Source organism: Myotis lucifugus, unplaced genomic scaffold, assembly GCF_000147115.1.
Source record: "Myotis lucifugus unplaced genomic scaffold, Myoluc2.0 scaffold_27, whole genome shotgun sequence".
Lineage (NCBI taxonomy): Eukaryota > Metazoa > Chordata > Mammalia > Chiroptera > Vespertilionidae > Myotis > Myotis lucifugus.
In genome coordinates, this window is record NW_005871075.1 from 2,502,401 (window position 1) to 2,518,615 (window position 16,215).

Genomic DNA, 16,215 nt, shown 5'->3' on the forward strand with positions numbered 1-16,215 from the left:
AAAGGGTCTCGAATTAGGAAGGTTGAGAACCACTGGCATAGATGGATCTATTATGCTGTTGCAAATTGTAAAGTTTTGTTCTTTTTTTTATGGCTGAGTAGTATTAGATTTTACAGTAGGTTCTTGGGTTATGTCGGAGATTCGTTCCTACGGCGCGACATAACGCGATTTTCACCGTCAGTCGGAACCCACCTACATAAACACCTATGTCACTCACATGGAGCACATACACAGCAGTAATGAAGTGAAACAGTAAAAAAATTAAAAGAAAGATAACAATTCCTGACCTTTACTTGTGATAAATAAATAATAAAAACATAACGCACATATGTACATACATCGAAATGACGGAACTTTTTTTTTATATAAATACTGTAAATAGGAGATGGTGACATAACCACAAAATGACATACATCGAGTCCGACATAACCCGAGGACTGCCTGTATATACTATGTACCATGGCTTTTTTATCCACCCATCTATTGAGGGGCACTGGATTTCTTCCATGGGTTGGGTATTGGAAATAATGCTGCAGTGAACATAGGAATGCAAATATTCTTTCAAATTAGTGTTTTGGTTTTTTCAGATATATTCTCAGAAGTGGAATCACTGGGTCATAAGACAGTTCCATTTTTAATTTTTTGAGAAAACTCCAGTTTTCCACAGTGGCAGCACTGGTCTGCATTCCCACCAACAATGTATCAGGGTTCTCTATTCTCCACATCCTTGCCAACACTTGCTGATTGTTGATTTATTGATGACTAGAGGCCCGATGCACAAATTTGTGAATGGGTGGGGTCCCTTGGCCTGGCCAGCGATAGGGGCCAAAAGGGGCCAGCAGGGGGAGGGGCTGCGGGAGGTTGTCCAGCCGCAAGAGGTTGGCTATGGGAGTGCACTGACCAGCAGGGAGAAGCTCCTGCATTGAGCATCTGCCCCCTGGTGGTCAGTGTGTGTCATAGTGACCGGTTGACTGTCGTTCGGTTACTTAGGCTTTTATATATATAGATAGCCATTCTGACAGATGTGAGGTGATATTTAATTGTGGTTTTAATTTGCATTTCTCTGATTAGTGACATTGAGCATCTTTTCATATATCTATTGGCTATGGCCTATTTGGAAAAGTTTCTATTCAAGTCCTTTGCCCATTTTTTTTAAAATTTTAGATGCCTAACTTTATTGGAGATTCAGAGGATTTAAAAAAATTAATTATTTATTGTTTAATGTATTACATATAGTATTACATATGTCTTCTTTTTCCCCCATTGACCTCTCCTGGGCCACCTCCACCCCCCAGCACATGCTCTCAACCCCTAGTGTCCATTTTTGTTTGTTTGTTTGTTTTTTGGTTTTGAGTAGTATAAGTTCTTTATTTAAAAATAATATATTTTGATTTATTTCAGAGAGGAAGGGAGAGGGAAGAATAGATAAAAACATTAATGATGAGAGAGAATCATTGATCAGCTGCCTCCTGCACGCCCCCCACTGGGGATCGAGCTTGCAACTCCGGCATGTGTCCTTAACCGGAATTGAACCCAGGACCCCTCAGTCCACAGGCCGACGCTCTATCCACTGAGCCAAACCAGCTAGGGCTATAAGTTCTTTATAAATGTTGGATATTAACCACTTATCAAATGTATTATTGGCAATACATTCGGTGGGTTGACTTTTCATTTTGTTGATGGTTTCCTTTGCTGTGCAAAAAAATTTTTAGTTTGATGTAGTCCTATTTGTTTGTTTATTTGTTTTTTCTTTTGTTTTCCTTGCCTGAGGAGATACATCAGAAAAATATATTACTAAGAGAAATGTCTGAGGTTTTACTGCTTATATTTTCTTCTAGGATTTTTATGTATCCAGTCTTGCATTTAACTCTTTAATCCATTCTCAGTTTATTCTTTTTTTTTTAATATATTTTATTGATTTTCTACAGAGAGGAAGGGAGAGAGATAGAGAGTTAGAAACATCGATGAGAGAGAAACATCGATCAGCTGCCTCCTGCACATCCCCCACTGGGGATGAGCCCGCAACCCAGGCACATGCCCTTGACCGGAATTGAACCCGGGACCTTTCAGTCCGTAGGCCGACGCTCTATCCACTGAGCCAAACCGGCTTCAGCTCAGTTTATTCTTACATATGGTGTAAGGAGGTGGTCTAGTTTCATTTTATTCCATGTATGTGTCCAATTTTCCCAGCACCATTTATTGAAGAGACTGTCATTACCCCATTTTATGTTTTTGGCTCCTTTGTCAAATATTAATTGACCATAGTATAGGTTTATTTGTGGACTCTCTATTCTTTTCCATTAACCTATATGTCTATGCCAGTATGAGGTTACTTTGATTACTGCGGCCTTGTGGTATGGTTTGATATCAGGTAGCATCATTCCTCCAACTCTGTTCTTTTTTCTCAAGATTGCTGTAGCTATTTGAAATCATTTGCGGTTCCATATAAATTTTTGGATTATTTATTAAAGTTCTGTGAAATACACCATTGGTATTTTGGTAGGAATTGCATTGAATTTATAGATTGCTTTGGGTAGCGTGGACATTTTAACAACATTAATTCTTTCTATCCTTGAGCATGGTATATGCTTCCATTTATTTTTATCTACTTCAGATTCATTTTCAGTATCTTGTCATTTCCCAAGTATAGGTCTTTCACCTCCTTGGTTAAATTTATTCCTAGATATTTTATTTATAATTTGATGTAATTTTAGATGTGGTTGTTTTCTTAATTTTCCCTTTCTGATAGTTCATTATTGGCATATAAAAATGCAACTGACTTATGGAGATTTATTTTGGTGGAATCTTTAGGGTTCTCTATATACAGTATCATGTTGCCTATTAATAATACAGTTTTATTTCTTTCTTTCCAACTTGGATGCCTTTTATTTCTCTTCTTGTCTGACTGCTGTGGCTAGGACTTCCAGGACTATGCTGAATCAGAGTGTAAATGTGGACATCCCTGTCTTTCTCCTGATCTTAAGGGAAATGCTTTAGTTTTCCCCCATTGAGTAGGATGTGAGCTGTGGGTGTGTCATATATGGCCTTTATTATGTTGAAATATGCTCCCTCTATTCCCACTTTGCTGAGAGTTTTTATCATAAATGATTGCTGGATGTTTTCAAATGCTTTGTCTGTATCTATTTATATGATCATGTGATTTTTATCCTTCATTCTGTTTATGTGGTATATCATGTTACTTGATTCGTGGGTATTGTACCAACCTTGCTTCCCAGGAGTAAATCCCACTTGTTCGTGGTAGATGATCTCTTTAATGTATTGATAGATTTGATTGTCTAACATTTTGTTGAGAGTTTCTGCATCTATGTTCATCAGGAATATTGGCCTATAATTCTCTTTCTTTGTAGTGTCTTTATCTGGTTTTGGAGTTCGTGTAATACTGGCCTCCTAAAATGAGCTTGGAAGTCATTCCTCCTCTTGAATTTTGTTGAATAGTTTGAGAAGGATAGGTGTTAGTTCATCTCTGAATGTTTGGTAAAATTTACCTGTGATGCCATCCTGTTCACGAATTTCGTTTGTTGGAAGATTTTTGATTACTGCCTCAATTTCATTAGTTTTAAACAGTCTGTTCAGATTTTTTTCTCTTGAGACAGTTTTGGAAGATTGTATGTTTCTAGGAATGTGTCCATTTCTTCCAGAATGTCCAATTTGTTGGCATATTATTGTTTGTAATATTTTGTTATAAGATTTTATATTTCCTTGGTGTCAGTTCTTACTTCTCCTCTTTCATTTCTGATTTTATTTATTTGGTCCTCTCTTTTTTCTTGATGGATCTGGTTAAAAGTTTATCTATCTTGTTTATGTTTTCAACGAACCAGCTCTTGGTTTCACTGATCTTTTGTATAGATTTTTAGACTCCACTATACTTATTCCTGCTCTGGTTGTTATTATTTCCTTTCTGCTACTCACTTTGGGCTTTGTTTGTGTGTTTTTTCTAGTTCCTTTAAATGTAAGGTTAGATTGTTTATTTGATATTTTTCAAGTTTCTTGAGGTAGACTTGTAATGTTATAAATTTCCCTCTTAGGACTGCTTTCATTGTCCCTCATAGATTTTGGGTTGTTGTGTGCTCATTTTCATTGTAACAAACATGGTTTTAAAATAAGCTCACTCTATTTTACCTATGAGAATACCATGTATCAGCATGTGGTTAATAACGTGAAGCTTGCCCTGCCAGTGTGCCTAAGTTGGTAGGGTGTCATCCTGTGCACCAAAAGGTTTGGCCAGGGCACATGCCCAGGTTGTGGGCTTGATCCTCAGTAGGGGGCATGCAGGAGGCAGCTGATCAATGTTTCATTCTCACATAGATCTTTCTCTTTCTCTCCTTCCCTCTCCCTTCCTCTTTCTTTAAAAATCAATAAAAATACTTTTAAAAATAATGTTTGCCAAATTGTTCTGTAATATAAGAAATAGGGCAGTCCTTCACTATATAAATTTATTCAATAATACATTTTTGAAGTAAAATGATATTCAATTTAATTATCTATTATCTTTTTATTGTGTTTGGGATAGGTTTAGATATTATGAAATATTTAAAGAGATGGAAGAGTTGCTTGTCATCAATTCTGAGATAATAATTTTCCCTAAGAATGCCTATTTTCAATTTTACATGAATGTTAATAAATAATAATTCATTAAATTGAAATGACATGAGTAAAAGTAAGCAGAGAATTGGAGAATAAATACATCAAATAATGTATGTACACTTGACAAAATGTCAAATATATTTAAAAGATAATAGTGCAGGAATAGCCTAAGCACGTTGCTTATGCAAGGTAGCCATGAATATGATTAGAAGAAGCCCATGAGATACTCAGGTAGGAATTTACCTGACACCATCAGTGGAAGCCACCAGATCCTGAAGGATGACCCGCTGGTGGAGCCAGAGGCCTGTCAGCCGGACCCCCCTCAGTTCATCACTGTGGGTAGTCCTTTCAGCTTGGGGAGAAATCACACTTAGAAGGTTCTCTGAAAAGAGCACGTTCCAGTCTCTGTGGTGTGAGTAGACTAAAAAGAGCCAATATGTGTTTCTGGGCCCTAAAAATGTGCATGAGGACTGGCAAGACTGGCTACATACACAGGAAATTCATATGGAAATCTGAAAATCAAAACAGAGGCCAACTCATATTATTATGTAGAACTGTGTGACTTGTGGGGGAGCAGAGAAGTCTGGGATGGGGGAGGGGATAAACTGGCTTTGATGGAAATCTCACCGCCCCTGCCCTCAACACAGGTGCACCTGGAGTGTGGAAATATTCCAGACCCCACCTGCTGGTGAACCCGGTGCTGCTATCCTGCTTCTTATTCTGACATTTTGGATTGCATTCGATGAGGAACTCAGCTCAGGTGGGAAAAGAGGCCTGAGGCTAGGAGCTGAATGTAAGGTTAAAGCTTGGCTGCTCGGAGTAAGGTAGAAGGATCAGCAACACGGACATGGCCTGTGAGCTGCCTAGAGTTGCAGACTCCCAGGCCCCGCCCCAGGCCCACCAAACTAAGATGTCAATGAGACCCACAGGTGACACTTTGCACATTGAGATTTGACAAGCCCAGCACTGTGACGGGACCTCAGAGCCTGCAGCTCAGAGCGATCGCACATGGCTGAAGGTGACAGCCTTTTTCACTGTCCTCTCTGCCAAATCTAAGTAAGAGCACTGACAGAACACAGGAAAATTTTAGACCTCTATACATGTGATGGATATGTAGGCAGAAGTTGGAACTCCTAAGAAATATAATTCCCACTCATTTTCTTTGTTAGGAGACCATATCACTATTTTATTCACTCTGGATCTTTCCTTCCCATTCCTCAGAATCAACTATCAGTACCTCTTAACTATGTAGTAGAAGCAATGTAACAACCAGTGCTGCTTACTGGGGGAGGGGTAAATCCCAGCCCCAGAATACACTTGAGCCGAAAGGCAACCATCCTTCTCTACCATCTTAACCACCGAAATGGGTGCATGACAGGCCCATTCCCCTGGCCATTGTCTAGGAACATTACTTAGTGATGTTCGAAGGGCTTCACGATGCCCTCTACAGATTTCCAGAGAAGCTGGCTGAGCGGATTACACTGACCATTATAACCAGAGGAGCTTAATTAAATGAGCTAGTGTGCAAACTATATAAACACACCCGCCTTTATTCACAGCAGCTCTCCCACTCATTGCTATAAATACCTCACCAGCCCCTTTGGAGTTGGTGGACATGGATATGCTGCCATTTCCTCTGCTAATCTCCAATTGTTTGGGGGGCTGGCCCAGTGCCACAACGGAAAAGTTGCCATGCTCGCTGCTTTTTTACATGCATGCCTTCCACAAAGTAATTATTACTTCCTGGAGGGCTGAGGGGCTAAATTTAACTTTAGCCAGAGATTTACTCCTGGGGTCACATTTATACATATTTACCACTGCAAATTAAATGAAGGGTGTTCCCCCTCCCCCCATATGTGTCTATCTCAGGTAAAGAGAAAAATTTTGTTCCTCATCTGCCTCTCATGAGAACACAAGAATGATAGAAAGTCACCTTATTTGAGAATTGTTACTTCCCTAGATGACAGAACACTCATTCTCAAATTAATTTTGCTCAGAATCTTTCCCATGTCGCCAGGGGACCATTTCTTGTGTGTGGATCTTAGCCAGAGAAGCCTATGACTTTTCAAAATTATAATTGCCTCATTACAGTGTCCACATTTTAGTGGTGAAAGAAACGACTGTTTAGCTTGGAAGGCTTTTTAGTCTAGAAAGATAAAAGCCTGGGTGAAAAGTGTGGGTGTGCGAGGGAGTAACAGTGGCCTTCAGAAGAGGAAGTGTTAATGTACAGAGGATGGAGACCAGCTGCTTTTCATCTCCACTGAGAACAGACTAGAGGAAATGGGCTCCAGGAGAACTTGGGGAAGCTGCTTAAGAAAGACTGTCCTTTCTTACAGGGCCAGTCCTGGAGGAAACAGAGCCAACAGCATTTCTAGAAAGAAACTGGGACGTGGCTCTGAAGGAGTTACATGTTACTGTAAAATTCCCAAATTAAGAAAGTTTCTAAATACACCCTTAAGTTATTTAATTTTCAGGGCACATTATCATCATCCTTTTTCAACAAATCACTATTACATGCTTACAAAATATAAGTCAGTGTACTGAGAGTAGCTCAGCAGTTCTTCATTTCTGGGTTTGGATTTCAATTTTGCAATTTACTGACTTCATTACTTTGGTTTCATTATCCAACCTCTCTGAGTTTAATATCCTTATCTGTATACTAGTGTTTCTATAGCATGTTTCATAGAAAAATGGCTACCATCGAAGATAACATATGTAAGTTTTCTAGTACAAAAACAGGTATATATTAAGCATTTAATAACATTGGGTATTTGATAGTATGATCTGCAAGGCCTATAAGTGCAAGGGACTGTTTAGCACTTAGTTACAATACTAATGGTTTATTCCTAACTTATACTTTAGGAAACTGAAACACCAATAGGTTAAGCTAAGTTGCATTAGGACATAAAGCCAATAACACATATGTTGAATTTAAAAGCTGGTGCTCTTCCTACCATAACACACTTTCTCATATTATATGAAACAAATTAAGGATATGGAGATTGCTTATTAGCATATGCACCTATTATTAAAATCTGTAGTTTTCAAAACTCAAGCTCTCAGAGTGTCTATCAAGCCTGGTCCATGTGCACTATATGTGCCCCTTTGGAGCATCTCATCTATTGGCAGGGGGAGGTTGTCACCACTAAGTTAGACGACATAGCAGTAAATTTGCTTGGAAGATCTCTCAAAAATTATGAAGCCTTTGCAATAAAGGAAAGTATGTTGAATTTATTTTAGATCTGCAAACTATTTTTCATCAATTTCTATTATCTTATCTAGTTATCCAATCACTAGTAGTTTGTTGATGTCTGCATTTCAGAGGCTGTGCTTGGTACTAGGAATTTATGATTTAAGGATGCTCTTCTACTGAAAAAGAAAAACATCAACAAACACTTGCTATATAGTAAGGTAAGTACTATATTATGAATGACATAAAGCTTTCCAAAAAAAGCAAATTTGGAAAAGTATTTCAAAGGAACTAATACTTGAGCCAGGTCTTATGTGTGGTAGGAGAGCAGACATCTAGTCAAAGACCCTGGTAAAATGCTAAAAATTCTAAAAAATAACTGAATGTATAAAAAATCTTAATATCTTATGTGTAATAATTCAGACTCATGTTACCTTAATGACAGTAAAATATTTGAACCAAGAATGAAGTTACAATGATGAAGACAAAGTTGAAATACAATGCAAAAAATATTCCCACTAATTCTTCACTAAGATTTAACCCAATAAACAGACTTTTCCTTTTAGAATATTATTTGTTTTAGACACCAAGAAACTACTTGCTTATAGATCTACAAATAAGGGAAGGAAACATGTGTAGATGTGGTTCCTGGTATAGCCAATCAGTTATACCTGGAATATCGCATAAGATATTTCTACACATACCCTAGCCAGTTTTGCTCAGTGGTCAGAGCATCAGCCTGCAGGCTGAAGGGTCTTGGGTTCAATTCCAGTCAAGGGCACGTACCTTGGTTGTAGCTCAATCCCTGGTCCCGGTCGGGATGGGTGTGGGAGGCAACCAATCGATGTGTCTCTCTCACATTGATGTTTCTCTCTCTGTCTCTTCCCCTCCCCTTCCACCCTCTCTAAAAAATCAATGGAAAAAATATCCTTGTGTGAGGATTAACAATAACAGCAAAAGATATTTATACACATTAGCTGGCCTGGAAACTTTCAAGCAATTGTTTCTAAACTAAATGCAATAGTTTCTACACCAAATACACTAACTACAGTGGTATTTTGATGACTTTAGAATGCCCCAGTCAAGCTATCGGCCATTTATTTTACATTTATAAATTGCTGTTTTAAATAATTTTACCTTTATGATATATGTTCTGAGATATAAAAACAATAAAAGTCAAATATTAAATTGAAGGGCTTTAGTCAAATACACACCCCTTTTATATATTGACTAAATATTTAAATGTAACATACAGTAGAATGTGTATGAACATTAAGGGAATAGTTTGGCATTTTAGGTCTCTTGTTAATGGCCTGTAACTGATATCTTTGAGATACTAATTTTGTCTTTTATTTGGACATTATAAGAAAAAATAATTCTGCAAGTTCTGAGCATACCAGAGAGAGTTATAGCAGTAAGAATCATCTTTATAAAGGGTCAAAAGTTTGAATTCAAATACCGAGTTTCGTGATTGTTAAAGTGACTATGATGGTTAGCATTTTTACATGAGTTAGTAGACATGAATTTGGAAGGCATGTGTTTGTATATGGAGTGGTGGTCATGCTATATTTTATCAAGTACATATTGTGTTTGGATCAAAATACCATAAGGGAAACCTTAATTTTCTACTATGTAGGACAACTCCCATAAAACCTATTACATAGTTTATGTTACTAGATGTAGGGTTTTTGTTTGTTTGTTTTTGTGGGGTGTTGTTTTTTTTTTTTTTTTTGGCATGGTGTACTTTTCCAACTGGTGTGATTTGTGATAAATCCATTTTTTCCTGTTCTTTTCATGCAGATTTCTTATTTTTCCTCCCGCATCTCTGTAAATAATATTTCTTTTAAAAATCTTAAACTGTTTCAGTAGTTAATATGATAAAGTTTACATTTTGATTTCATAAAGCAAACATAATAAAATCATCATAAATAAAAAGTCTTAACAATATTCTTGAGTATCAATAATGTAAATATTTTTAGCATTCATAAAATGTTATATTTTTAAAAGGGCTCTTTTAACAAGCTGCCATCATGATGATGTCTTTCTAATGGTTATCTTAAGAGTAAAGAAAAAGTCCTAGCAGTTTATTATAAGCAAACATGTAAAATATCACTTAATATTCATAAAAAACACTTCACTTTTTCTCTTATTAACAAAAGAAACAATTCTTTGTGTAGCAGTTTGGTACTATTCATGAAGTAAGTAAAGTCCCTGAAAATAGTATACAAACATTAGATTTTAAATCAAAAATGTTTATTGTAAAAAAGGACCTTGAAAATTGTTTTTTAAAAAAGAGACATAATTTCACAAGTCTCAACATTAGCTATAGAAAACATCTTTTTCATACAAAATTCATTCAATCATATAAAAATAAACACAAATTTACATTAACTCAGCAACTATACAATTAAGGCACTTGGAAAGGGTGTTGCATAGATTGCATTTGGTGTCTGCATTTAAAATAGTTTAAGTACATTACTGAGTTTCTAAGAATCCTTTCTTGCACTTATTCCCATCTTTAATTAATTTTAGAAAAATCATTAAAAATTATCTTAAAAGTAAGACACGGAGCATGCACCAGGAATGTTCAAAGCTAGTCTTTTCCTCCTCCCCAAGGCACATACTGTTTATTGGCAAAACAAACACAAAAACAAAAACACTTTTAATACAGTCTCCTGTGTTTTGTTCTTGTTCTTTTTCTTCCTCTCTCCCCTAAAAATACAGTTTAAAGCATTACAGGCGATCAAAAACAGCTTTAGTTCAACAACGGTAACCAGACATTAGACATGTAATGAAGTAAACTTGGAATAGTTTATAAGGCACCTGAGATAGTGTCTGGCAGATTCTCTTCCTATAAGAAATTCTATTACAAACTCTATTACAAAACAATACTGTTCTTTTTAGTTGAAATGATTTGGCAGCAATGTAAATCTTTGCATTCTTTCTTAGTAAGAAAAGATACAATGTGCTTTTTGCTTCGCCTTTGAAGAGAAAGATCCTTGTCTTTTATTCTCTCTATCTAGCTGTCAGTAAATATATAGGACTTTTAAACTTCACATGGAAAGGATTAACTTTAAACACATGGATTCCATGCTCTTGCAGCTTTTAGTGTGTGTGTGTGTGTGTGTGTGTGTGTGTGTCTATACATATTATTTGGTCGATATGCACAAGAGAAAATGCCTTTGGACTTTTCTTGATCATTTGGTCGGAGTGAAGAAATGCATTCTGTTCGAGTAAACATTGATTGCGTCACTCAGTGTGCTACACAGCAGCCAGATTCCTCATGTTTGTGCAGAAGAGACATTCTGGAGAAGGTTTTGGAGCAGTTTTTGCACTGGTATTTCTTTACATCAGAGTGGGTCTGCAGGTGAGCCCTCAGGTTGGATCTGTCTGCAAATGCTCTGTTGCAGTGAGGACAAGAAAAGGGCTTCTCCCCTGGGGTGGAGGTGGAGTGGGAGGAAAAGAAAGACAGTCAGTGTTTTTAGAGGAAACGTAAAGACAGATAACGTTCATGAATAACCACATTTTGCCAAAAGAATGAGAAGCAGCAAAACTTGATTAAAATTCCCCATAATACATACTTATTTTACTATCTAACCCTTTAAGATACATTTGAATGTTGCATTAAAAAATCACATTAAGCATACTGTTGCTGCTGCCAGTATGTAGAAATGATTCATGTATTTTTAGGACTTTCACTAATTAAAACTTTCTGCTTCAGCAGGTGAAGCTCATGTTTAGCTCCTCCCAACATTTCCCAATATTTCCCCTTTTCCCTCTTTCTGTATTATGACTAAGCCTGGATAAATGCCTTGACTCCCTGCAGATTGTGCTAGGAATAAAAAAAAAAATCAGCAGCAAAAAGCAAAGCAACTGAAAGCAAATCCAGTTCTAATTAATGCAACTTGCTATAGGGTGATATATATTACAGCAAAAAGACGACTAACAGGAAACTATAGGAGGAAAACCATCTATCAATCAAATGCTTTGAGATAGCAACATTTCTATTTGCTGATTATTGGAAGCGGTTTCACAGAACAAACATTCAAGTACCTCTTTCCTGATTTTCTAACTGATCTTTGAGACCAAACCTTCTGAATCTACTTTCCAAAGTCTCAATCCTGTTTGCAGTCTCTGGAGCAGAGGCTGTTCAAAAAGAAACGAAGCAGTGTGTGCTCCAAGGACTTTTTGAGTCATCAGGAAGTAGCTAGAAATGATCATCCATCATTAAAAGCACTGTGTCACTACTCAATGCAAACCCCAATGCCAACCCAGAGCTTCCGTCTGCTAGAGAGCAACGTTCCTGTCTATGTTTTCTCTTACCAGTGTGAGTTCTGATGTGTCCTTGAAGTAACCAGGGTCTGGAAAACGCCTTGCCACAGATCTTGCAGACACAAGGTAAGGTGTGGGTCCGAATGTGCATCTTAAGGGCGCCCAGGCTCACATATTCCTTGTCACAGTATTTACAGCTGAAAGATTTCCTAGACTGGGCATCGCAGTGCAGCTGCTTGTGTTTGGCCAGCCCAGAAAAAGTTGAATAGGTCTTATTGCATAAATTGCACTGAAACTTTTCAGCTTCAATGGCATGGGGGTCTGAAAGCTTGGACTGTAGTCTTTCCTCTTCATCACTAATGGGGCTTTCTGAGCCACTGTGGTCCTTGGATGAGGTGTCGGATGGAGAAGGGGGACTCACTCGACCCAAGGATGAGGCATATCCAGAAAGAGAAGAGAGGCCATTGGGTAGCGGGGCGTGGAATGGAGCTGCCGGAGTCCACATGGTGATGGGGCTGTATGCTCCTGAGCTGAGGATCTCTGGTTGTGGTATGACAGGCATGGGGTAACTCTCATAGAGATACGGGGAAATGATCACTAGGGGAAGAAATGAAAAGAAGAGAAGATTAAGGTAAAGCATTAAACATACACTGAGCGGCTACTTGGCAACACGTACAGCGCTCTCTCATGGAGATTTCATTTCATCTCCACCCTTGCTGCTAGTGGTAGTCAGTGTACTTCATGCACAGCTATGCCTCCTGCATAGAGTGTGACAGGCGCGAGACCAGCTCTGCGGTGAGGAGCACAGCCAGGCGAGTGCCTTCCCAGTCAGCAGGGAGAAGGAAACGCTTAGGTTTTATTTGTAAAGATACAGAAAAGCCGTTTTTCGTTTTATGCATGGGCTGGTTGCAGGTCTGTGACTCCAAGTACAAAGATGTGTGTGAACCAAGCTGCTTTCTAAAGGAAAGGAGCCTTCTTACATGAAAAAAGCAATACTTCAACAGTTACGTATTGTGTTACTCATCTTCCATATATTCATTATGCATGTACATACAAGCTTTAGAAAACGAAGTTGCAAAGAGTTGAATGAAGTTTTCCTTGTCAGTTAAAAGTTTCAAAAGTTTTCAATTAAAATTTATCCTAAATGATCAAAATAATCTGAACTCTCTTTTAGGATGTGACTTAAAAGGAAAACAAGCTAGTATTTAGTTCTTTTGTAATAGTATTGGAGTTGTAATAGATATTTATATATTTTAGATGTATATCGGTATAATTCCTTTTTTTAAATTTCTCTCCTACCCTCCCTTCATCCCTCCCTCCCTTCCCTTATTATTATTATTATTATTATTATTATTATTATTACCTGTGTGTGTGTCCAGTTCGCTGTAGTTCGGCTTTTTGGAGGCGTTGAAATGCTTCTTGACCAGGAAAGAGCGCGGCATCTTGCGGGCGGGTCTGGCGGGCGCCGGCGCGGATAACGGTCCGGTCCGGCGGGAGGACGCGGCCGGGCCCTAGAGCATCGTGGCCGGCGGGGCTCGGCCGCCGCTCAGGTGCGCGGAGGGAGGGCGGGCGCCTCTGAAGTCGCCGGGCTCCGGTCGGGACTGAGCCCGCGCCGGGGCTGGGTGGGTTTTTTCCTCTCTCCCGCGGGCAGGAGCCAATCGCCGCCCAGAGGTTCGGGTTTCAGCTCCTCCCTCTGGGACAGCTGTGAACAGAGGAAGAATCTGTTGTCAGACCCAATGATTCTGCTTCAAAATGGGCTGTGCTTCGGGATTTCAGTGGAGAGAGAGAAACAAGTGCCTAAGTTTTTTCAAGAGGTAATTCCACTTCCTTAGCTCTGCCAGTTACCGTGCTCTCTGCGCGCTGGATCGACCCGGGAACCGTGATTTCTATAAAAAACAGCCTGGCCTCCGGATGCCAGGCAGAGCCAGCGCCCCGGGACCAAACGCTCGCGGGGCTGGAGGGGTGCCCGGCAGGACCCCGGGGCAGCCCTGGGGTGAAGAAAGCCTGTATTTGGAAGTGACATCTGGAGAGGTTTTGCTTGCACCGAAGCAAAACAATGATCTCTTGGCTTTTGAAAAAGGAAGGCAGAGGCGAGAAGCAAAAGGCCCCCGTAAGCGAGGAGGGCGCCTCCCTCGCGGCGGGGGCTTCCCGGGGCTGCAGAGCGGCCTCCCTGGCCTCCGGGGCGCCGGGCCTGGACGCCGGGGAGGAAGGCACTGCGGGTCCTAGAGGCGCAGCGAGGCAGAGGCTGCACTTCCTGGGGAAATGAAGTAACCATGTCACCATGTTGGCCTGCTGGCTGGACAGACGTGCTCTTAGCCCATGAAAGACCTGCTGATGGAAGGACTGGGAGACTGCTTGGGGCTTAGAGGGGAGTGGGGGGCGGGAACGATAGGAAAACTGTCCTTAGGAACCATGAAAAATTCCCACAAACGCACTTGACGAGATTCTATCTCTTCATGTGTCACTGTCACGGGGAGAAGACGTGAATGGGCCCTTGGAGACGCAATTCTTTCATTTCCAATCCGCATCCGCTTGTAAAGGCTGCTATTTTCTTTAAAGTCATCAATATTCATCTGAGGAGCTGCTAGTTTCTGGACTGTGTTTTTAAACAAAGGATACCATTATGAGTACTGCTCGGATAAAGTTTGAAGAAGCCAGCCTAGTAACCAATAAAAGTACTTTAATTTTGTATACAGCATTAAATCTAAAAATATTAAAAATGGCTCATTTGAAACGTAATTAAAAGTAACATTTCAACTGTGTTTTCCAGCATCTCTGTCCATTCCAGACTCTCCCCCCCGCCCACCTTTTACTTAAAATATTAAAGAAAAAACAAATTTGCAATAAGGTCACTTCACCGTTGTTCCTAGCAGGTGCTGGGAGAGTGGAAAGGAAAACAGCGGCGGTAAAAGCAGGCCTTGAAGAGGACAGCGCGTTGTCAGAAAGCCTGGCTTCTTCACCTCGGGATGAGAACCGCAGCCTGGGTGCTTGGGGCGGGGTGTTCACAGGGTTTCTGAGCCATTTCAATGATCCCTTTGTTCTTCCAACAGTCACTAATTTAAATGTTGGAGAAAGGAATTTAGATGAATCTTTATGTTTTAAAAAAACACACACACCAGTATTTGTAGGAGACAGGAAAATATGAATATGCATTAGATTCCTCCACCAACTGTAAACTGTAAACTGGAGTAGAATTCAGAGCAAGTTTTCTGAGCTTGCTACCTCCGCTAAGGGTTTGGGCACCTGGCTTACGCAGCAGGGGTCCTCCTTGCCCTTGCCGCCGCATTTCCTGCAAAAGGCACACTTTGCTAGAGTATCACACAGAGAACACACAAGCTGCCATGTGCTTTGACTTCCTCCTCTCACCTGAGGCAGAAGTCTGTTCGCCACGGTGGTGAGTGTTATTGTGTTATTTACTTGTTGGTAGTTATAACACAAGAAAACCTGCTAAAATGTGTATTTTAAAAAAATCTATTTAAAAATGTTTAACAGTGATTCACCACGCTTAGAAAAAAAGAAGCAAACTTGAATTTGGATTACCGATGCATAACTGAGCCAAGTCTCCCACTGCACGTCCAGGGAGGCCCATCACCAGACACAAATCAGAGTCAGGAAATGTTACCCCACCTCCGGGGACGAGCGGACAGTGTTCGGGATCGTGTATGAGGCGTGTCATCACACAGGGCTGCGTGGTAACCAGTCACACGCTGCCCTGTATGAGGTCTGGTCTGCTGTCAGGAGAGGGAGAGCCTTTGAGGTGATCGTGTGAGTCAGACAGGTGCTCTGCTCAGACACAGCAGAGAGCATTTGGCACCAGAACGGTCTGAGGGAAGAAAAGCCCCCACTCAAAGGCGTACTGCTAGGACTCTCCTAAGACAAGGTGGAAAGTTCTCGTCCTGCAAGCCAGAGGCATCATCTGGAGAAGTTGGCATTAACCACTGACTAAAAGACTCTCTTGCCCAGGAACAAAAGTCTTTGCTAGGACATCAACAAGACACCAGGTTTCCATGTTTCATTTGGGCCAAACAAACCCAAGTGGGGTAGGTAATGCAAGAAATTAGTCTTAGGCTGACATACTCAGGGTCATTGGAACAGAGAGAAAATGGGACTTATCCTGTGTACTCAGCCCAGACAGGGTGAAGCTGGTA

General features: G+C 40.0%; 1 protein-coding gene across 2 annotated transcripts; it reads right to left on the reverse strand.

Moving 5' to 3' along the window:
- Nucleotides 1-10,026: 10,026 nt before the first annotated feature.
- Nucleotides 10,027-13,835, reverse strand: SNAI2 (snail family transcriptional repressor 2). Of its 2 annotated transcripts, XM_023751930.1 has the most exons (4): nt 13,431-13,564; nt 12,119-12,664; nt 11,849-11,941; nt 10,329-11,230 (listed from the first exon to the last, which is right to left on the reverse strand). In XM_023751930.1, exons 1-4 carry the CDS (start codon nt 13,507-13,509, stop codon nt 11,049-11,051), a joined length of 900 nt encoding a protein of 299 aa, XP_023607698.1. In that variant the 5' UTR covers nt 13,510-13,564; the 3' UTR covers nt 10,329-11,048. The 2 variants fall into 2 exon arrangements, with proteins under 2 accessions (XP_006086361.1, XP_023607698.1); XM_006086299.3 differs by lacking the exon at nt 11,849-11,941 and having other exon boundaries at nt 10,027-11,230; nt 13,431-13,835.
- Nucleotides 13,836-16,215: the final 2,380 nt, after the last annotated feature.